This window comes from Chrysochloris asiatica, unplaced genomic scaffold (assembly GCF_000296735.1).
Source record: "Chrysochloris asiatica unplaced genomic scaffold, ChrAsi1.0 scaffold00094, whole genome shotgun sequence".
NCBI classification, from domain to species: Eukaryota; Metazoa; Chordata; class Mammalia; order Afrosoricida; family Chrysochloridae; genus Chrysochloris; species Chrysochloris asiatica.
Genome location: NW_006408612.1, coordinates 7,784,903 through 7,807,486, shown reverse-complemented (window position 1 = coordinate 7,807,486; position 22,584 = coordinate 7,784,903). Strand labels below are relative to the sequence as shown.

At 45.6% G+C, this 22,584-nt stretch overlaps 1 protein-coding gene across 1 annotated transcript; it reads right to left on the bottom strand.

The window, feature by feature from the left end:
• Nucleotides 1-14,035: 14,035 nt before the first annotated feature.
• On the bottom strand, nucleotides 14,036-22,285 carry HOXD3 (homeobox D3). The gene is made up of 3 exons (XM_006866670.1): nucleotides 22,199-22,285; nucleotides 17,402-18,024; nucleotides 14,036-15,643 (listed from the first exon to the last, which is right to left on the bottom strand). Exons 2-3 carry the CDS (start codon nucleotides 17,937-17,939, stop codon nucleotides 14,886-14,888), a joined length of 1,296 nt encoding a protein of 431 aa, XP_006866732.1. The 5' UTR covers nucleotides 17,940-18,024; nucleotides 22,199-22,285; the 3' UTR covers nucleotides 14,036-14,885.
• Between the last annotated feature and the right edge of the window lie 299 nt (nucleotides 22,286-22,584).

Sequence of the window (22,584 nt, the reverse complement as noted above, 5' to 3'; positions counted from 1 at the left end):
TAAATTTGTTAGAAGTCTGATTTCCTTGAGGAAATATCGCAGTGCTGTGTCTTTCCCTGAAAGCATTGTGAATGAAAGTTTTATGTGCCAAGTTCAGTGCCTGGTACATAGCTGGTAATACTGATTTTTCCCTTTTAGTCAAAAAACAAGTATTTGTTGGATGGAAGTAAAGAATGGACATAGTGGAGTATCTTCACCATGACTAATATTGATTAATGAATATTCTTAGCTTATTGGCTCCCCAACCAAACTACTTAGTGTATATAGGAATCATCATGTGAGCTGGATTTTTAAATGCAAGTGGTTTTTGGCCCACCCTTGGAGATTTTAATCCAGTAGGTGTGATTCAGGAGTCTTTATTCTTAACAAACATCATTGGATGATTCTAAAGCAAAGCTCTTCACAACTGTACTTTGAGAGTTTCTGCTTCAGGAGTTCTGGAGGGGGGTGGCTGTGATATGGTAGGAGGGGCCCTTGAAATAGCAAAATGAGAAGTCATGGCTAGCTGGAGCATGAGTGTACCTAAAAATTGCTCATAAACCTCTTGGGTGGTAGAGTAGGGACAGACAGGTCAATGTCAAGAACAAGCTTAAGTATAATGGGGCTGAAGATCCAGAAAGTATACTTAAGAAGTTGTCTGTAGGATTCCCTCATGTTTTGCTGACAAAACACGCTTTGCAGAGCATGTTCTCTTCAGGTCTTTGCTCCTTCCCTAACGGGTTTGATGATGCCAGTTGAGTAGGAAGTGAAAAGGACTTGCTTCTTCAAGTCTCTTCAAAGCAAATTGAAAGTGGTTCTGACTCCGTGGAATAAAAGAAGCCATGGGAATGAGGGTGGTCTCTTTTCCTTTCATCTCTCCCAAGTTGTCTGGAATGAACATTTGAGCCACAGGGCTCCATAAGGAAGGATATGTCCCTTAGCTAAAGCTGTAAGTCTTCTGCTGGTTTAAGGCTGACCTTTCACAGCAGAAGATGTCAGAACTAGAAAGCACCTTAGAGATAAGCCACATCAGATCCCTCCTTTTAGAGAGGGAGCCACTTTACACCGAGGATAAAAGGCCCACGTCCAGAATTACAGCTCTGGTCTCCTGACTCACCCAGTCTGTAAAGAGGGAGCCACAAGAAGTCATTCCTCACACTGTGGTGGGCCTTGATTTCAGGAGGCACCCTCATTTTTTGGAGACTCACTCAGTGGGGCCCCTTTAAAGGAGGCTGCCTGGAAGGCCTGCTGCCTTCTCTTTGGGATTTGTTTGCTAAACCCATCCCAGACTTCTGTAGCCCTGCATTGCAACAAAGGATAAAGATAGGCCTGTGTCCCCACCTCCTCCACCACAAAGCAAGGATAAACAATTCCCTCTTTCCTTTGGATATATAGTTGGGAAATAGAATTTCTAGATGTTGATCAGCATTAGAAGCTTTGGAGGGGCAAAACAAGGGATGTCACTAGATTAATTCATCTGGCTTGAGCAAGTGCAAAGAAGACATGACTGAGCACAGACAAGTACACCCAGGTCAGTTACAGTTACACGAACCAGTTATGATTTTTTAAAATATTGCTCCTTTAGTTTTTTGAATAGGGTATACATGTAAATGTACATGGTTCAAGATACAAAGGGTGCAAAAGAATAAAAGTGAAAAATCTTCCTTCTAACTCTGTTCTAACTCACCCATTTCGTCTTTGGAAAAACAACCAATTTTATTGTTCTGTCTATCTTTGCAGAGATGGTTGTACATACAATCCAACAACTATAAATACCCCCACATTATTTATACAAAGTATAGCACATTAGACAGACTCTTTTGCATCATGCTTATGTCTTACTATGGCATGAATATAATTCCATATAAATGCATACAGACGTTCCTTGTTTATTGTTACAACTTCATAGTGTACTACTGTATTCATGTAACACAATATATATGTAGTTCCTTCCTGGTTGATGGGTATCTAGCTTGTTTTCAATCATTTAATATTACAAACACATGTTCAAAGTTTTACTTCTCAGAAAAATTTCTAGAAGTGAAAATACTGAGCCAAAGTGTATGTGCACTGCTAATTTTGATGTTGTTGTTGATGTTAGATATCGAGCCTGCTCCAACTCGTAGCGACCCTATGTATGAAAGAGGGAAACACTGCCCGGTTCTGCGTCATCCTCACAATTGCTATTATGTTTGGGTCCACTGCTGCATCTACTATGTCAGTCCATCTCACTGGGGGTTTTCTCTTTTTCATTGACCCTCCACTTTACCAAACATGATGTCCTTCTCCAGGGGACTGGTCCTTCCTGATAACGTGTCCAAAGTATCATAGATGAAGTCTTGCCATCCTGGCTTGTAAAGAGCATCCTGGCTGTACTACTTACAAGACAGGTTTTGTTGGTTCTTCTGGCAGCCCATGACAATTTTCATATTCGTCTCCAAAACCATAACTTGAATGCATTAATTCTTCTACAATCTTTCTTATTCATTGTCCAACTTTCACATGCTTACAAGGGTATTGAAAATACCATGGCTTGGGCTAGGCCCACCTTAATCCTTAAACAGTTATCTTTGCTCTTGAACACTTTACATAGGTCTTGTGCAATAGATTTGCCTAGTACAATGCATTGTTTGATTTCTTGACTGCTGCTTCTATGAGTGTTAATTGTGAATCCAAGCAAAATGAAGTCTTGACAACCTCAATTTTTTCTCTATTTATTTTCTACATGATGTTATTTATTGGTCCAGTTTGAGGATTTTCATTTTCTTTATATTGAGGTTCAATTCACACTGAAGGCTATAGTCTTTGATCTTCATCAGTGAGGGTTTTAAATCCTCTTAGTTTCCAGCAAGCAAGTTTGTATCTTCTGCATATAGCAGTTTGTTAACGAGTCTTCCTCCAATCCTGATGCCAAATTTTTCTTCATCTAATCCAGCTTCTTGGATTCTTTGTTCACAATACAAATTAAAACAGTATGGTCAAAGAATACAACTCAGGTGCATACGTTTCCGTATTTTAAATTATTCAGTATCCCCTTGTTCTGTTCTAAAAGCTGCCTCTTGGTCTACGTACAGGTTACTCATGAGCTCTGGAATACCCATTCTTCTCAATGTGGTCTATAGTTTGTCATGGCCCATACAGTAGAAAGTCTTTGCATAGTCAATAAAGCACAAATAGGCATCTTTTGGTATTCTCTATTTTCAGCCAAGATCCATCTGACATCAGTAATGATAGCCCTCATTCCACATTCATTTCGGAATCCAACTTGAGTTTCTAGCAGTTTCATGCTAATTTTGATACATATTGCCAAATTGTTCCCCATAGAAACCAGTCAATTTCCAGTCCAACTAGTAATATGGAGTCCTGGTATGGTGCGGTAGGTTAATGCACTGGACTGTAAGGTTGGTTTGTACCACAGGTAGTCAGTTCTAGCTCACCAGCCGCTCCTTGGAAACCCTATACAGGGTCACTATGAGTTGGAATTGACTTGAAAAGCACTTAAGAAGAACAACTAATGGTATATGAATGGGAGTTTCTTTGTCCTTACATCCTTGCCAAATCAGTAGTATATTAAAGTTTTGGTTTTTTTTTGTTTTTTTTTTTTGTTGCCAATCTCACAAGTAAATTACTTTAACTCTCTCTTATCGGGTTACTATGAGTTGGAATTGACTTGATAGCAATGTTTTTGTTGTTGAGTTCCTTTTTTTTTTTTACTTTTTACTCTGAATTGAGTGAAGGCTTACAGAGCAGATCATTAGTTTTACATTCATCAAATCATATACTTCATTTCATTACATGATCGCAATCTCCTTCATGTACCATCAGAATATTTATCTCTGTTCACTTTAACTCTTGCATTCCTCCCAGTGTCTCCCTCTACTTTCATCATTTTTCCTCCACCAACCTCCCTCTTGTTGTATATTGCCTGTCCTGTCAGCCATGTTAACATGTGTGTACCCTCTAGCCTGTGAATAATTTTCCCTTCCCTCCCACCCCGGTACCCATCATAGAATGTGTCTTTAATCAAGAAAATCTTTTTTTTTTTTTTTTTTTAAGTTTTTATAACAGTGACTTCATACAATATGGTTGATGACTTTCACTTAGGAGTCCTAGTTTGGTGCTGTGGGTTAATGCACTGGACTGCAAAGTTGGCTTGAACCACAAGGTTGGTGGCGTAAGCTCACCAGCCACTCCTCCTCATACAGGGTCACTATGGGTCAGAACTGACTTGACAGCACTTAGCAACAAAAACAATTTCACTCAGCATAATGTCCTCTGGTAGCATAGTGGTTACGAATCAGGCTGCTAACCTCAGGGACAGCAGTTCGAAACTACCAGCTGTTCCATGAGAGAAAGATGAGACTTTCTGCTACCGTAAAGATTTAGCCTCGGAAACCCTATGCAGCATCGCTATGAGTCGGAACCAACTCCACGGCACATAACAACAACAATGTTCTCCATATCCATTCATGTTGTGAGGTGTTTTGCAAATTCATCCTTGCATAGTATATCATTGTGTGTATGCACCAAAGTTTGTTTTACCATTCTTCTGTTGATAGGCATTTAGGCTGACTCCTTTTTTTTTTTGCTATTGTGACTAGTGCTACAATGAACATGGGTGTGCATATATCTGTTCATGTCATGGATCTTATTTCTTGAGGATATATACCAAATAGAGGGATGGCTTGGTCATATGGTATTTCTATTTCTAGTTTTTTGAGAAAGTGCCATACTGTTTTCCACAGTGGTTGCACCATTTTACAGTCCCACCAGCACTGTAGGAGAGTTCCATCTCTCTACATCCTAGTTAGCATTTCTTGTTTTATCTTTTTGAACTTTGCTATTAATACTGGAGTTATTTTGTTATTTTGATTTGCATCAGTACAATGGCTCTGTATGATAAACACTAGACTGCCAATTGCAAGCCTACCAGCTACTCCATGGGAGAAAGATGAAGCTTTATGCACCTACAAAGATTTACAGCCTCAGAAACGTATACAGGATCACTATGAATCAATACCAACTTGAGGACACTTAGAAACAATAATACATAATGATCATGAACATTTCTTTGCTTGTTGGCTGCCTGAATGCCTTCTTTGGTGAAGCATCTGTTCATGTCCTCTGTTTATTTCTTAATTATCTTTTTGTTGAGGTGTTGAAGTGTTCTATAAACTTTAGAGAGTAGTCCTTTGTCTGATATGACATTGCCAAACATTTTTCCCTGTCTGTGGGTTCTGTTTTTACTCTTTTGGTGCAATCCTTTGATGCACATAAGTATCTAATTTTTAGGAGATTTCCAACACCTATTTTATCTTCTGTTGATATGTTATCAGTTATGTTTGATTATGGATTTATGCTGTGTATCAGGGCCTTGAAGTTTGTCCCTGTTTTTTCATTGATGATCTTTATAGTTTTAGGTTTTACATTTTGGTCTTTAATCCAAATTAAGTTCAGTTTTTGTATATGGCATGAGACATGGGTCTTATTTCATTTGTCAGTAAATGGATTTCCAATTTTCTCAGCACCATTTGTTGAAGAGACTATTTCTTCCCTATTTAATGTATTTTGGCCCTTTAACAAAGATCCACTGTAAGTGGATGGATTTTTTTTTTTTTTTTTTCTGGGTTCTCAATTCTGTTCCACTGATCTGTGTGTCATTCATTGTACCAATACCGGGCTGTTTTGGCTACTATGGCTGTTTTTAGATCAGGAAATGAGTTTTTAGATCAGGAAGTGAGGGGTATCCTACCTTGTTCTTTTTAAATAATGCTTTGCTTATCTGGGTCTCTTTCCCTTATATGTAAATATAAAGTTAATGATTTATTTTTCCATCTCTTTAAATAATGATGTTGGGATCTGGATTGGGAGTGCATTTCAGCTATAGATTGCTTTGAGTAGTGCTGACATTTTCACAATGCTAAGTCATTCTATCCTCAAGCATGGAATATGTTTTTGTTCCTGCAGGTCTCTTGTTTTCTTGTAGTCGTATTTTGTAGTTTTCTTTGTGTATGTTGACATGTACTAAGAGGTCTCCTCTTCAGTGGTCTGCTACCAAGACCACATTTTTGCATAAATCCTCTGGAGAGTAGCCCTTGGGGAGGAAAGGAGCATAGGAGCTCTTATTAACTAACAATCTGATCTAATCTGGTACTGTTGTTATTAAATGCTGTTGAGTCAGTTCCAACCCATAGCAATCCCATATAGGATTTCCAAGGAGCAACTGGCAAGCTTGAACTACTGACCTTGTGGTTCAAACCAAGATTGCAGTCCAGCGCATTAACCCACAATGTCATACCAGGACTCCGATCTGGTACTAAATACCAGTTATCTGGAAAGCTGTAGGACAACAGGATACTGCTGTTATTGATTTCCATGAGCTCTATTTCTCATTGTCTACCCTCCCCCAGGGTTTTGAATAGTGATTAACATGGTAAGTTGGGCAGGAAGGTGTAGGTCTTAGCTTTATACAGGACACACACTTGGACTTGGTGAAGATATCAATCAATACCTATAACACACACACTGCTCTAATGAGAAACATAATTGGTAGATTTATTTATTGACTGCTTAGTGGTTATGTGTTAGACTACTAACCCAAGCCCTGATATGGTGCCACAGGCTAACGCACTGGACTGCAAGTTCAGCTTGAACTGCAACGTCGGTGGTTCAAGCTCACCAGCCACTCCTTGGAAACCCTATATAGGGTGTCTATGAGTCCGAACCGACTTGATAGCATGCCACCCCACCAGTGGTTTCACCGTTACTGATGATGAAACCAAGGCTCTGGAAGATTACGTGAATTTGATACAATTTATCAGTAGCAAAGCAAAGCTATAAAATCTAGACCTACAAATTGAACACATTAGATGTCCCTGACAAATCTTCTCTTCTCTCTCCTGAATTTTTCCTTTTGGTGAACAGGGTGACCACCCACTTAGGCTTTCAGAATAGAAACATAAGTATTACCATCTGTAACTTCTCTTTACTCATCCAGTTGGTCACCAGGCCCGATACATTTTACCACCTCAAAGTCTCTCTCTTCTACCTTGTTATGTTAGTTTCTCTTGTAGCAGCTTCTAAGTTTTTTGTTTGTTTTACATCCTATCTCACTTTCCCTCATCCAGACACAATATTCCCAAGAGTTACCTTTCCAAATAGGTAACCTCACATCTCATTTTAAAACCCTTAATGACTCCCCACTGCCTACAGAGTAAGTCTATACTTCTTAACATTGGCTCTGTGCAACCTCTTCTATTTAGGATGCCCCACAACAAACTACCCCCATTGTTCCAAGCCCAGACCTGGGTCTTTCTTTCCTCTCTGCTTTGTGTGCTCCCTCTCCTAGTATGCTCTCCCTCCTTAACTCTGAAAAACTCCTATATTTAAGGGGCGCTAATTCACCTTCTATAAGAAGTTTTTCTTGACACTACATTTCCCTGCAAATTCTTCTCTTTCCTCTCCTGTATTCCTCATTTTGGTGAATGAGTGTTTTGTTATACGTTGTTGTTAAGAGCTGTTGAGTCAGTTCTGGAACCTGTATGGGGTTTCTGAGGAGTGGCTGGTGAGTTTGAACCACCGACCTTGCTGTCCAAACTGACCTTGCAGTCCAGTGTATTATCCTACAGCGCCACACCAGGACTCCCCAATTCACCTCCTCTGTGAAGTCTTTCTTGACACTATATTACTTTGTGGATCCTTTCTCTTTGGTCCAGGAACATTTTGGTTGCACAGCAGTTACAGCGTTTGTCACAGTATTTTAGGATTCTTTCCTACACTAGACTGAAGGACACAATCTATTAGTGACTCATCTTTGTATCCCAGAGCCGTGCATAGTGCATATAGGAGTTGTTCCGTGGGTGTTGATAGAAGGCGGAGAACCAAGGATAGCAGGACTGGTATGTTCATTGCTCAATGAGTTTAGAACAGTCAGTGTGAGGTTTAGTGCCTCAGCATATACATCCATAGCTTTTCTCCCCAGCAAGTAATTCTTGCCCATGAGGATGAAAAGAGAGATTTTTCTGCTCTTCAAGGCCTCTTTCCTTTGGGTAGGGGCAACCCATTTAACCAACTTTAGCAGATGTCACCCAATAAGAGTTAAAGGAATTAGAATTTGCAAGGAAAAGGCATGTATCACTCCAAAGAGGGTATTCTGTGCTTCTCAGCCACCACACATCCTAACCCTCTTGCCCTCAGAAGGTGGCAGTTTATCTATTTATGGTGTTTCTAAAATGAATCCTTAATGGTTGAGACTTTCACGCACATCAGAAGAGAAAGGAGAGGTATATCCATGTGGTTGGTGTTTTGAGTATATTTTTTATTATTTTAAAATAGCACTCAAGTTTACTTCCAAGTTCAACAGCCAATTTATTCTGCTTCCTCCTACACAAATCCTTCTGCAGGGAAGTGTGGAAGCTAAGCTGGTTCAGACTCTCTCCTGAATTCTAGTTCCTAGGAAGATCTTTTTCAAACCTTTAAAACCCATTGGGATTTTCCTTGCCCCCGCCTGAGATGGATTCATCCCTCTCTGGGGGTTATCAGTGTTTAATGGTGTCACTAGGGCAAGCAGGGGGTGCATTGATTTGGGGAGAGGGTCACTAGCAAGGAGCAGGGTGGGTGTAGGTGGGTTGGGATGGCTCTGGGTGACCAGAGTAGCCCGAGAATGGGGTAACGGGCGGCAGTGTAGACTGACCACCATTGTGAGGAGGTGACCAGACAGCCCTTCCTGGGTCATCGTGCCCTGGTTGAGCTGCTCCCCAGCGAGCTTGGGACGCGACTGGTCGTGCCCTCCATTGCGTCCCCCCTGCGACGCCTGCGTCTCCTCTGCTTGGGATTTCTGGTCGGATCCCAGCTGGCCCTGACTTCCTCTGAAGTAGGAGGAACCGCTGTCGAACGAAAAGTGCACACTGGGTGATTGATGAACTCTTAATAGGAGCAACCTCACCCGCCCCTCACCCTAGAGAAATCCTCCACCAGGGTCCCCTCCCCAGGCCCCCTCGAAGGCGAGAGTGGACTCGGCCGCCAGCCGGTAGGGTGATTAACTCACCGTTTGTCTTTCAGAAACTGTTTTCGGTCGATGCAGGAACACCCATCCGCAGCCTCGCTGCTCCCGCGCTCTGTAAACTGTCCTGTGGCAGTGTGGAGAGCACAGAGCCAACTCGTGTCACGTGGTGGCACGGGCCCGGCCCGCCTTTGTGAGGCTGCTGCACAGTGCCCCGTGAGGGGGCGGCTATTGTTTTCCCGCGGGGGGCAGGGAGTAGGGGGGTAGGACCCAGACTCAGGGTTCTGGCCAGCCCCCTTCCCAGAGCGTCCCAAGGTCTGAGGGCGGTGGGGGCTCCCTTTGTGTGTTCTCTGCAGGCGGCGCGGCTGGCTGTGTGGCTACCCCAAGGGGCAGGAGACGCTTGAGGGAGGCTGAAAACAAGTCTGCAACTACCGCAGCCTGAAGCTTAGCTCAGGCCAGCCATCCCAGTTTCCAGGATGGATCAACCATTGGGAAACAGTAGAGAGGAGGTTTCTAGGGCATCTCTTTGAACAATAGAGTCATCAAAAGGCCCTCTTATGTCCCCACAAGTCAGGGGTACCATTCCCCCCTCCTTCAGAAAAGCCCTGACTTGACAAGTTCTCCTGGCCTGGTTTTAGCCCTGGGCCCTACTAATGTTAAAACTCTACCTCTGTCGTTTTCCAGATCTTATTCCTCCAGGAAATGATCCAAACTAACTATAGGACTGGCCAAGTATTTTGCCACCCTATCAAGGACAAGGAGAATAACTCAGTAGCTCTGCTTTGCTGATCTGTGGACCTTCATCTACCACAGCTACTGCAAGTAGATATCCATCTAGTGTGGCTTTTCCAGGATGTGTGGAAACCTTTTGTTCACTGTACCTCTGACTAGACTTGGCCTGAAAATGGGCCTTTGTAGTTTTCCAAAATGTCAAGATGTGTGAGAGACCTGGGGGAAATGTTTAGGAATGAGTTTAAGCCAGGTATCTATATTCATCTGGCACTAACCTTGGACTCCATAGATAGTCATGTAAGGAAACAGTGAAAGCGTATTTCGTCCTTTGTGATGATCCTCTCTCTCTACTCACCTTCCAGCACCACCAGCACTACCAATGCTGCAAGTGCAGAAGATTCATCTATATGATCTTTCTTCTCACCATCTCCTTCTCTACGAGAGAACTAAGTCAGTCTTCAAAGGTGGTAAGAACTTGGCTGACAGCCCAGTCTAAGTTCCATGTCTGAAGTGTCTAGGAGTGGGTGTGCTCATGGAGACCCTAGGCAGAGCCTCTCTGGTCAGTTGTACTGCCCTGAAGAGATCAGGTCTCTAATTTCTGGGGCCTTCTGCCTCTCTTGGCCTTTTTACTTAATCATCTTGCAAATTTCTATTCTTCCTATTCTGTTCTTACAGTTTCTGAAAAAAAGGACCAAAGTAATGCCAAGAACCTCCAGATGAAGACTTTTCTAGATCTATAACTATAATCATTTGATTCTTGACTTCAGAAGGAAATACCAGCTAATTCTCAGGATAAAGTCAACACAAGTCTGAGATTGTCCTTGAAATACTAAAGGTGTAGACAAACTTCTGGCTCACTCAGGTCAAACAGAGGAACAATTTTTATTAGAATGCAAGGATACTTCTTTGTTATTTACACATACACCCACACTCATCCTCTTCACCCTCCCTAATGAAAAACCTCAACAGATGGAGAGCCTGGCCTCCTAGGCTGCTGGATACCAAGATGGACTTCACTCAAGGGAGAGTCAGCTAGTTCATACAGACTGGAGGAGGGAAATGGGACAAGTAGCTAGTATAGGTAATCACTATCTTTTAATACTCCTTACAAATAGAAATTTGGAAAATCTTGTTCAGCAAGGTTAGCAGCTTCTGGGGCCTCAGAAACCAATCTGGCTGATGTGTCTCTGATAGGGACTAGGCTTGAGGCTGCACCAAGGGTAAAGTACTGGCTCTCTATTCTCTTCTTCACTCTCATTTGAAAGCCTGCACAAAGAAATGGTACAAATGGATGGTTAACTTAATGATTCCATCAGAGATGGATTTTTATCTGTCAGGGCCCTGGATGAGTCTGAGGTCTGAAAGCCAGGAGGCAGAATTGGTACTTAATCTCCCTTTATTCCCTCAGCCAGGACTCCCCTCTAGGCCTTCCCCATTCCCTCTGGTTGGCCCAAGTGAGTCACTGCACTGGAGGCTGGGTCATGTGCTTCTCCTGATTGCAATGGCAACTCTCCCATCCCCCCATGTTGCAGCTATAAAATAACAGTGCCTCGCCTCTACATCGGGGACTTAGTCCACATTTGATAACCTGGACAGAGTAACCAGGATTGACCAAATCACTGCCACCCTCGTCAGCGGACTTGAGCTCTTCTTGGCCCTGATCCCTTTTTCCAGACTGCAGCTGGCTCCACAACCTCCCTGAACCTCGCCACCCAAAACCGGTCTCATTGGGAGGTGGGGGCTGGGAAGCAAAGCGGGCCTCAGCTTGAGCCAGAGAACCATTTCCTACTCGGAGGCAAGGTGGACCTCCCAGACACCAATGTCTAGGGCTGGCCTGGCCCTTTCCCACCGTCAGCTTTAGCGGGCCCAGCGCTGCCTTTGTGTGGCCTCCCGAGCTGCAGAGCCCATGAGGAAGCTGCGTACACAATGGTGTGGCCGCTCCCAGAAAGCCCTCAGTCCTTTGCCCCTGGAAGCTTTGGTACACTCACCCATGCCCCCTCAGGCTAGGCCCAGGAGAAAGAGTCAGGTTAGAGGGTAGGAACCCTTCCCTTGCCAATCCCTCTCATCCCGCGGCGAGCCACCCAGGAGGAGAGATCTGGGCCCAGGGCGCCATTGAGGCTCCCCTCCCCCATGCTTTCTGTGGCTGGAAGACCCGGAGGGAGGAGGCGGGCGGGCGCCTCCGCCGTCAGAGCAGCTATTGTGACCTTCTCTCTCCAAGCGGGAACCCAGCTGAGTGTGTACCGGTGGCGGGGGAGGAGAAAGCTAGCTGTGTGTGCGAACCTCGCGTGCGGAGACGGTGGCACTGGGGAAGAAAGAAAGGCCTGCAACCTCGGCCACTAGGGCCCTTCTGAGGGCCCATTTGGTTGTGTTTAGACTCGGGTGCTTCCTAACACTAATTGCAGGCTCAAAAGGAGCGGAATTTATGGTGAAAGCCAAGGCGGCTTGTTTATAATTTATGAAGTTTTAAATGGCTGTACCGTGGCCTCCGGCTGTCTCTCGCTCACAACCTTTGTGCGGCCCCCTTCCACACGCCCCACCGGCGGCCACGCGGGAACGCGTCCTCCGGGACTCGCTGCCGCCCCCACCGTGCCTGGAGCGACTGAGCGTGCTCCTCACATGACCCGGGCCCCAACAGCTCCAAGTCCGTTTCACCAGCCTCAGGGACCTACAGGGTTGAGAGAAAGCCCCAACACCTCCAGTGGAGACAGGTGCTATGGGATGACTGTGGCTAGGCTACCTGGATAGGCACCACCAACCCTGCACTTGCTTGGAACCAGAGTGTGAGAAGAAGCTGATGTCAACCCGGCTAGACACCGTTTAAAGTCTAATCCATGAAACCCTAAGCCGCAGATGACACTTGGGGCCTTGCAGACACCCGCAGACTCAGCAGATACTCCGCGGTAACACACCGCACTGGAAAACGCCTGGAGTCATGATAGATTATGTATTTTTATTATTACTTATGGTAGGAAGAGGAGATGAGGGAAAACCTGGCTGAATCTAAACAGCCTGACAATTCATCTATTTAATATTTCGCCAGTTAAGAAAGAGGATTGTAAACCCTGCAAGCTCTTCTTTGATTTCCGTAATAGTTTAAAAAATAATTTCTTCAAGACAATAAGAAATCCTGCCTATGGATGCAAATTTTATATAAAACAATTTGAAGCCTTGAAAGTGGGTAAAATATGCCTTCGAATGAAGTAATTTATTCTGCTGATACACTTCTACAACATGTATACTTTAAACCTGCTCGGATAAAGTGAATTTTAGCAAAAGGCTATCCCCCTCCCACCTCCACTCTAACATGCCATTTTAAAAACAGCACAAAAGAACAAGGAAACTAGATATTATTTTGAGCCATCATTATTCAGCGAAACACAAACATCCAAATAGAAACGATTGTTGTTCCACCAGAAGATTAGGAGTTAAATTATTTCCACACAATAGGAATTTCACCTCGTGTCACCAGGGGATGTAGTAGGAGTTGCATTATTTGTCAAACCAAATAGAGATGCGTGGGCCGACTTTGCTGAAATACAAAAGAATTAAACCTTATCTGAAGGCGTTAGCCAAATGCCCTCTCCCAGATAAGCGAGTATAAGTTGTCCACCCCTAATTAACGCCAAGCTAATATTTACAAAATGGTTATAAATCCTTGAAGACATTTTCGCCCGTTTTGTACAAAGAAACAGGAATAAACAAGGTGTTTATACTTATTATGTTCCATTAATGAAACATTTTATTACTTTACATCGCAAGGAATGTGTGTTTTCTTTAGAAATGAACCACCGACCACTACAAAGGGAAAAAAAAATTAAGACAGCGTTTTCTAGTGAAAAAGCTTAGGTGTGTCTCCAAATGACCTTTTCTTTTTCTTCACCTTAGCTTTTTCATAGCTCAATCTTTCATAGTCTTCTCTTGTGTCTTTTGATTGTCAATTTTCTTTCAAAGTTTATTTTTTATTACTTAAGCAGAAAAATGAGCTCTGACCTCCCCAATGTAAATGGATTCTTAAAAAAAGTAGATTCATGAGTAGAAAGAGGACGGTAGAATCAGCAACAGCGCTGAGAAAAGCCTACAAAATCATCTCACCCAGACCAGAATGATTGCTAGTTTTGCATCTTCAGATATGCTTTCTTAATGTCAATTGTTGGAATGTAATCAAGTATCCCCAGAACCAATTTATGCGCTAGACTTCAAATAATTTTTTGTGTGTGTTTAATTTTAAAGGGTTACCCTCTTTCAGGACCTTGTCTAGGGCAATTGTAATAAAGGCAGGGTGTTATGCTTGCAAGTATGCATGATTAACACAGATACACTTCCGACTGAGAATTTTTTTTTTTATTCTAAATATTTCTTCAAATAGTACCAGACAATTTGAAATCAATAAATTGTGTAGAGTGGTAAGGGCTGAGGCTGTTGAGAAATGAGTAACGGGTGTCAAGCCACGCTACGGGCTGCCTCACTCTACCCAGGAAGGACAATTCGAGGTCTTATTCCTGTACATCAACTACAAACACCAGCCACAGTTACAACTGTTCAAAACTACTCTCTCAACTAGTTCAGACCAAGGGGATTAAAGAGGTGAAATGTGGCCCCTGCGGCCTGGGAGCGCGTTCCTAAACCCGGCTGGAGGAATTCTACAAATATACACATAAATACATTAAGACGAGGATAAATAATCAGGGAAACGAAATGACTCGCTTCAAATAATAAATACAGATCGTTGAGTCCAATGCAATCCTTATGGGACGGGAAGGAGCACATAAATTAAGATCTCCGAAACTAAGCTAGACTTGGGCCAGGCCCGGGGCTCTCTGGGCTCTGGACCCTCTGCAGGGCGCGCCGCCGATGGGTCTCAGACTTACCTTCGGGACACCATTACCAGATTAGAGTCCCTCGGTCCGCAGTACACGGCACTGTCAGGTTTACAGAGGAGGATCCTTGCGGCTGATTTATGGCGAGTCACCCAAAGGAGGGCGCGCCTGGAGGGGAGGCCCGGTCGCCTGCGCCACGGCCGCTAGAGGCTCGAGACCCGGGAGGGGGGGCCGGGCCAGAGCAGGGAGGGGGTCACCGAGCCGCCTCGCGGGCCCCGCCCGCCATTCCCCCTCCCCCACCAAGAGAGGTAACTGAGCCGCGAGTTAAGAGCCGGCGGCGGCGGCGGCTGTGGCCGCTACAGATGTGTCAGTTTGGGGGCCTCGGGCAGACGTCCCTGAGACGAGTGGTGGGCCGAGAGATCTGTGTAGGTGGGGTGAGGGTCGCACGGTCCGTGGTGGTGGTTGCCAGGTATCTGCGCGGCACAACTGTAGTCCACGCTAGCTGAGGACGGGTGTGAGAGGTGGCCCAGGTTGAAGACGGGCCCGGACGCGGGAGCCATGGAGTCGACGAAGTTGCCGCCCACGTACACCGGGCTGCCCTGCAGGTTGGCACTGCCAAAGCCACCGCCGTTGCTCGCCATGGGATGGGGCTCGAACTCGGGCCCTGCGTAGCGCTTCTGCTGCGGCAGGCAGCTGCTGAGCGGCGCCGTGTAGGCAGCCAGGCCGTACATGTTGGGCTGCGATTTGGCGAAGGCTGGCGGCGAGGGCGCGTCGTAGGCCAGGCCCGGCACCGGTGGCAGCTGGCCGGAGTAGGCCACGTGGCCCGCGGCGCCGCTGAGCGGCGGGCTGCGCTCGGGGGACTGGCCTGCTGGAGAATGCAGAATGCCCTTGGCCTTCTGGTCCTTCTTGTATTTCATGCGCCGGTTCTGGAACCAGATCTTGATCTGGCGCTCGGTGAGGTTCAGTAGGTTGGCCATCTCCACCCGGCGGGGCCGGCACAAGTAGCGGTTGAAATGGAATTCCTTCTCCAGCTCCACCAGCTGAGCGCTTGTATACGCCGTGCGCACTCGCTTGGACGCCGGGCCCGGCGGGCTCTTATCCTCGCAGCTCTCTCCTGGGTAGGGAGGGAGAAAGGGGGTTGCGTTGAGTGTGAGAGATGGGGATACGCAGGGCAGGAGTAGGGTGCTTCTCTGGTTCCCTTCTTCTCCACCCTCCCCCCACCTCCAATCCTGGCTTAGTTGAGGGAGGGGCTCTTGAGACGTGAAATTCCTAGGGACTCTTCTGGCCTACCCGTTAGAGGCACCTGAAAGTTAGAGGCACCTGAAACCCTCTTTTGCCTTCTAAGGTCACTCTGCCCACCCATTCCCTCCAGCCTAGCCCACTATCCCACCCAAAGGTGATGAAAAACTATAATGAGAGATGAAAAGCCTCCGGTGCAGGCTTCTTTGATCACCCCCCCCCCAGCCTCTGCTACTGGGAGGAAGGCAGCCCCAAACTGGCAAGGAGTGGGGGTGGGGATCTTGGCATCCCACTCCAGTCCATCTGCACCCAAGGATTCTGCACTCAGAGGCAGGGAGGTGGTAAATCATTAAAATATGCCCTGGAGTTTTAGGGCACCCAGGGCCAGGCTGCCAGTATGTTGAGTAGTGAAGTGCTAGCAGCAGCAGCCTGAACACTGCCTTCCACCACCCTGCCACCTCTCAGCTGCTTGTCCACTCCCTCCCTAGGAAGACAAATGGATTTCTTCTGGGAGGGAGGGCCTGGGCCTGCAGTTGAGGAGGGAGGGTAAAGAAAAAGCTTGCAAGCTGGAAGATACTTTCTACCTAGGAGCAGCAGCCCCCCTTCCCCAGAGCATGGGACAAACCAGAGAACTGATAAGTCACATCCCAGGCCTCAAACTAACCCTGCACCTGGAAGCAGGTTCATCTACTTGAAGATAAACTGCATCAAAGAACACACTGTGCCTGTGCCTCCAGAAAAGTCCAGGAACCAAGCAAGTTGAACAGGGAGAGTGAGCAGACTTCAGGGCTTCTCCACACACCCTGGTGAGTTTATGGAAGACCCTCTGAACTCTAGAATCTCCCTCACCTCAGAGAGTCCCTAGGCAGCTCCTGCTTAAGGGCATATCCTATTTCCCCAGGACATAACCTCCTTCCATTATGGATTTGCTGGAACAGGGAGAATTGGACTTGGGTGAACCAAGTAAAGTTCTGTGATTATGTCTTGTGAGGAGCTCTGGAGTCTGGCTCTTGGGATTCAAAGCTACCACTTTGTAGTTTTGTGATCTTGGGTAAGTCAGTTACCCTCCCTAATACTCAGTTTCCTTATCTGTAAAATGAGGATGTTATCGTATACCTACCTCGAAAAAATATTTGGAGAATTAATAGTGCATACTTAGATTGGTTCCTAACATAGGCAGAACTCCAAAAATGTTAGTTCTTTTTAATTTAAGACAGTGGGATTCATGTGATATGGGCTACATGACCCCCTCAGCCTGGGAATCATCATACCTGTCTCCAAATTTGGAAGGGTTGTTAGGTGAACACTGAAGCTTGAGTTCTAACCAGCAGCCTCAGAAAACAGACATTAAGTCAATATAAGGAAGAGCTCTCTAGTAATAACTGAGACTTGTCCAGCAATCACATTAGCTGCTTGGAATGGAAGTGAGCACCCTGTCATTGCAAAGGTAGGACCCCCATCAGGGATACTACGAAGGAGGAGCTTAGACATATGGCCTCCAATATTGCACTTCCAGCCCCCCCCCCCCCGAGTCTCTTGGTTCCAAAGTGAACAGGGAGTCAGTCTGGAAGAGACTTTGATTAGTGGCCCTGGATGGGATGTCCGTCCCGCCCCCCTCCCCTTAGAGAGCTACCTGCAGTGGTACAGCTGTTCTTCTGCTTGGAGTTTTGTCGAGACTCTTTCATCCAGGGAAAGATTTGCTTACTGATGGTAGTGGAGGATCCAGAAGCATTGGGCCCACCCTTAGTCTTCTTGGCAGGTACCCCACCTCCAGGATTGGAGGGTGAGGATGGAGGCAGGGCTGGTGGTGGAGGAGGGGGTTGTGGTGGTTGCTGCTCTGAGTTCAGACCAGGGGGCTGGCTGCCGCCACCACCACCACCCTGACCATTTCCAGTGCCAGGTCGCATGCAGCTGCCATTGAGTTCAGCCCCCTTGTGGGTTGGGGTTCGAAGAGGTGCAGAGTTCTGAATGGAGCAGGCTGAGCCAGGGTAATCGGTGTCCAGGGAGTTGGCGGGAGGTGGGTAGGGCTGATGTGGGGCACTGTAGCCATAGGTATCCGTGGCTTTGCTGTAGCCATAGCCTCCAAAGAGTCCTGGGTTTTCATAGTAAGCAGCCTTCTGCATTGTGCACTCAGGAAGCTCCAGGGCCTGCTGACCCTGCTCAAATAACATTGACTGCCACCTTCTCCTTCACCACCACCGCCAATGTCTAGCTATTTTGAGAGGGAAGGTGGACCAGCCCCAGGCCCCAGATGACCTGCCAAGAAAAGTGAGAGGCCCCAGAGGGACTGTCATTGGCAAGACCAGTCAATATAGAAAGATAAGAGATAAGCCCTAGGCTCACTGCTGCCCACCCACTTCCTGGAGAGGAGGAGGGGAAAGGTGTACAATCTGGGATTTGGGGTGGTTTAACTTGAACCCTAGGAAAAGCTAGAAAACTTTCCTCCTAACCAAAGGCAAGATCCATCTTCTCTTCAGTTCAGTTCCAGCCTAAGGAAGGGGCTTTTTCCCCCCTCCCTTAGATGCATTTTTCTTGCTCCAGTATTGTCAATTTAGCCTCTGAACCTTCATGGAAAAGCTTTTAAGTCCCTCATAAATTTTAACTAGACTGTGAGCTACTTGCAGGGAGGGCCTGTGCCTTATTCAAGTATATATTTCTAACATCTAGCCTGGTATCTGGCATGCAGTAAGTGTGATAAATTCTTGTTGAATGACAGAAAGAAGGAATGAATCAATTAGTCAATCACTGGGTCATCCTAGGGTTGTAAGTGAACAAAAGAAACTCCTATAACACTTTCAGAACAGCAAATGTTCACACACAGACACACACAAAGTATCTTTCCCACCTGGTTTCAAAATCACAGCATCTTTCATGGAAACCTGGATTGTCTCCTTTCCAGTGACAGCAGAAGAAGCCGCCCAGTTCAGTACTGGGGAATGGACAGTGTCAAAAACTAGGAGATGAAAACCAAGAATAGGACTTAAGAAACTCCCAGGCTTATTTTGAGTTTTGTTTTGTCCTTCATCCACATTTTTCTAAAACTTTAACTTTGTCCATCCCACTATTTTTAAATGGATACCAGTAGAGATTGGCAAAAAAGGTTTAGATTTTGAAATACATAGTTTGCATGACCATGTGAGAATGGAGAATTCTTTATAACATTAATGTTTTTTATTCTGGATCTCTTATGTAAATAATATCTTATATAAATAGATATTATTATTGACCTCTTCTATGGATTATCTATTTTATCCCATCTCCCACCCAACCCATAACCAATGAGAAATGATGACATGATAACAAACAAAAATTAACAAGAAAAATTCTACCCCTTTTGTGTCCCCAGACTCTTGGAGTTTTCTCATCTCACCCTTCTCCCTTTTCTCCTCAAAGGCTCCTAAGAAGTTAAAGTATAACTAATGCTATTCAACCACTTTGGTCTGTCTTAGAAAGAAAACTCATAGGTCAGCTCCCTGGTCTTAATTCTTGATCTCATCTTTCAGGCAACTTTCCTCCCCAGAGATGCTTCTTAATTCCATTGTGATCATCATGATGGACCTTATTCTCTAGACAGTTTATGTGGCCAGATGGATTTGACCACTCTTAAACCTAAGTCACTTCTCCACTCTCTCATTTTTCTTCCACTTTCACCAAAGAGCCTAACCCAATTAAAAATATTTTCAAATTTTTGAAAATTAGTCTTTGCTTGTTATTTGGTAGCACTGTTCATTTTGTTTTTGAATCTAAGTGAATATGCCATTTATCTTGATGAGATAGACCCTTCTCAGTGAGATACTGGAATATGAGGATATTACATTTTTTGAATTGTTTGTATCAGAATTGTTTACATTATTGTTTTTAAATGTATGAAGTTAGAGTATCTACCTAACAATGTTGGACTCCATATTTCTTTCCATTCGTTTTCTATAGTCTCTTAATATTAGAGTCACTGAATATCAAATGGACAGCTAAATCCCCATTCTGTGATTTATATTTATATGTATTTGCCCTAGGGCCAAGGGACCAGGCAGTCTGGGTTTGGTTAAGTGGCAGGGATTTCTGGGATTCTGCTTCTAGTATTAAACCTTGGACCTTCTGGATGTTTAATGGTCACATTTGACACTCAGACCACCAGAATGCAAGCTGCTGCTTCTGTCATTCCATTTACAATGACCACAAAAGCAACACATCTCCTTCCTCCCCCTCCTAGGTGGACCAAGTTTATCTTGATAAGCCAATCAGCTGCATTAATATTGCTGCTTTAGGAAGTGACCAGGTCTTTGGGGTGGTTTTACATATATATATATATTTGTTCCTATGGCATATTTGTAGTGGGGGAAACTCTGTATACAGAACTCAAAAAGATAAATACTGGGCAACTTCTTGAGTAAGCAGTTTGTTCTCCTGCCTCTGTTTTCATTGTCTGAAGGAATTTTGGGACCAACTCAAAGATGATCCACCACTTTAATGTCTATTCCCTTAGAAACAAGGGCAGCAGCGCTCTCAGCTTTGCAGCCCCAGAAAGAAAAAAAATTTCAGCACTCCAAAGAAACCACCTATCCTAAAACAAAATGTGAGAATATTGTTACAAAACTGGTAAAGGGGCCTCATTTCTTTCCAGAAATCCTTACTCCTTGTGAACTCTGCTTGAACCTAAAAAGCAGGAATGGGTCATAAATCACTTGGACAATGGTCAACTGTTCAGTGGCTCATCTTTTCGATCACCCCCTATTTAAAAAGGCTTTCTCGTTCTCTGTTTTTTTTTTTTTTTTTTTCTTTTTTCTTCTTGTATGTGTGTGTGTGTGCCTTTGCTCATTTGGGTTCCAGATCCCAAAAGCCTTTATAGGTGAATGGGAAGACTATCCTAGTAGGGGGATGGGGCGGCTGAGCGGGAATCAGCTTTTCTTCCGAAGCCCTCTGCAGCCCTATCCTCTCATTCTGCCACCCCTTTACCCCCCAAACCCTTAAACCAACTACAGCAGCCTTTCCAGGACCCCTCTAACATCAACTCTGGCCTCTCCAGGAGGAAGGACACCAAACGGTGTACGGCTTGTCCTTTCTCGTGGTCCCTAGGAAGTTACCCAACTCAGCTTGGAAGCCTAACAGCAGGTCCAGAATGCAAGGCCAAACGGCCCCCAGACCCCAGGCAGGCGGCCTCGGAGTGACCGCCGCTCATTCCCGGGTAGCGCCAGCCCGCCGCGCCTCGGAAGCAGGCGAGCCCTGATACTCGCTCATTGCACTTAATTCTGCCCGGGATCAATACCTAATATGATACCGAATAAATAAAAGGCGCTCACAGCGGCCAGGGGACGAGGTTATTAAGCGGCTGGAGCTCTCACGGTGCATATCAATGCACCTGTCATTGTGGTTTGTAACAAAATTTATGACTGCAAGCTCGGCAGCAGTAAACGCTTCAGTAACGAATGAAAAGAAAAACACTTCCCAAGGCTCGGCACTTTTCAGAAGTGGAAAAGAGGCTCCGCGTAGGAGGAAGCGCAGCAAAAGAATTCTCTACTCCGCACTTTTCCCGGCCAGCGCCCCGCGCCCGGCTAGCAGGGGGATTATATAAAATGACCGGCGCCCGCCTCCGCCTGCAGCTCTGCTTGGCGGCCGCTTGCCGGATGGAAGGTGCGCTCAGCTCCGCCCGGGCCGAAGCCCTACTGCCTGCCACGGCCTCGGGACGCCGGGAGACCTGCCAGGACACGCGGAGGCCGGCCCGGCGCGGCCGTGGGAAGGGCGGGAGGCTTGGGAAGGGCGGGAGCGACAGTCGCCGGGCTGTGACTAGCACCGCAATCGCAACTGTTATAAATCACCGACCGCTAGTCAGTCTTGTAAGTTGAGAGAGGAGTGGGGGGAGGAATGGAGTGCTGGTTGCTTCGATTTCGCTAAAAATTGTTTAAGGTTCTAGCTGGTCTCGGCTCCTCTCCTTGGTTCGGCTAAACCAGGGCCTTGGCTGCCCAAGGACGTCGTTCCTGTGGACACGACTCTTGCCTAGGCATCCTCACGAATTCTCTGGAACCCAGAAACGATTTTCTCTGCTCTGGGTTTCCTTGCTACTTGGGTTTGCTCAGGAGAGAGTTTATTTGCTGGGACAGCTTTCTGTCCAAATCTTCCTGTTTCTCAGCCTGAGTCTCTTCAGCCCTTTGGGAAGCCCAGAACAGGCCTTCTAAATCACTCTTATTTGATCCAGATAACTCAATACCGCAATATACCCTGCATTTAAGGTACTGGGCTCGCCCCATTAAAGCGCCATAAATTTGAAGGCCCGATGATCGCTTATCATGTAAGGGCGGCAGTTCACACCGAGGTGATCCACTTCAAAGCCGCTCTTTGTTTTATGTCTTGAAGTATGAATTCTGAAATAGCTACCTCGAATTGCAGGACAGATGGAAATGTAGTGGAAATCATTTTTTAAAACACACCCACTCACCACAATCATGTGTGTGTGATTGTTTTTCCCTTGAATTTTGTCTCTAACTCTTTTTGTAGGCTCTTCGGGTTTCTTTTGATATTCTGTAAAGACGAATCTGGAACAAAATGGAAAACTCTTCAGTGGTAGTCTGTTCTTTCTTACAAACACATGTCCAGAGGCCTTACTCCTCTTTAAGGGTGTCATCATAATCCATGTGACTATTGTATATGGTGCCCCGTAGACATTGTGGACCCTTAGCACAGGCTGGCAGAAAGGAGGCTCAGTTATCTCCAGGAGAGCAGGAGGTCACAACATCAAAATCCTTTGCAGGATGGGGTAAGGGGTAAGAGTCCTGTACTGAACGAAGCACCAGATCCTCAGGCCACTAGGCTGGCCAAGTGGAT

Coding starts and splice junctions, on each gene's coding strand:
- HOXD3 (XM_006866670.1), bottom strand. CDS start 17,939: ATGTTATTTGAGCAGGGTCAGCAGGCCCTGGAGCTTCCTGAGTGCACA. Junction 15,644..17,401: donor GAACAGCTGTACCACTGCAG/GTAGCTCTCTAA, acceptor CTCCCTACCCAG/GAGAGAGCTGCGAGGATAAG.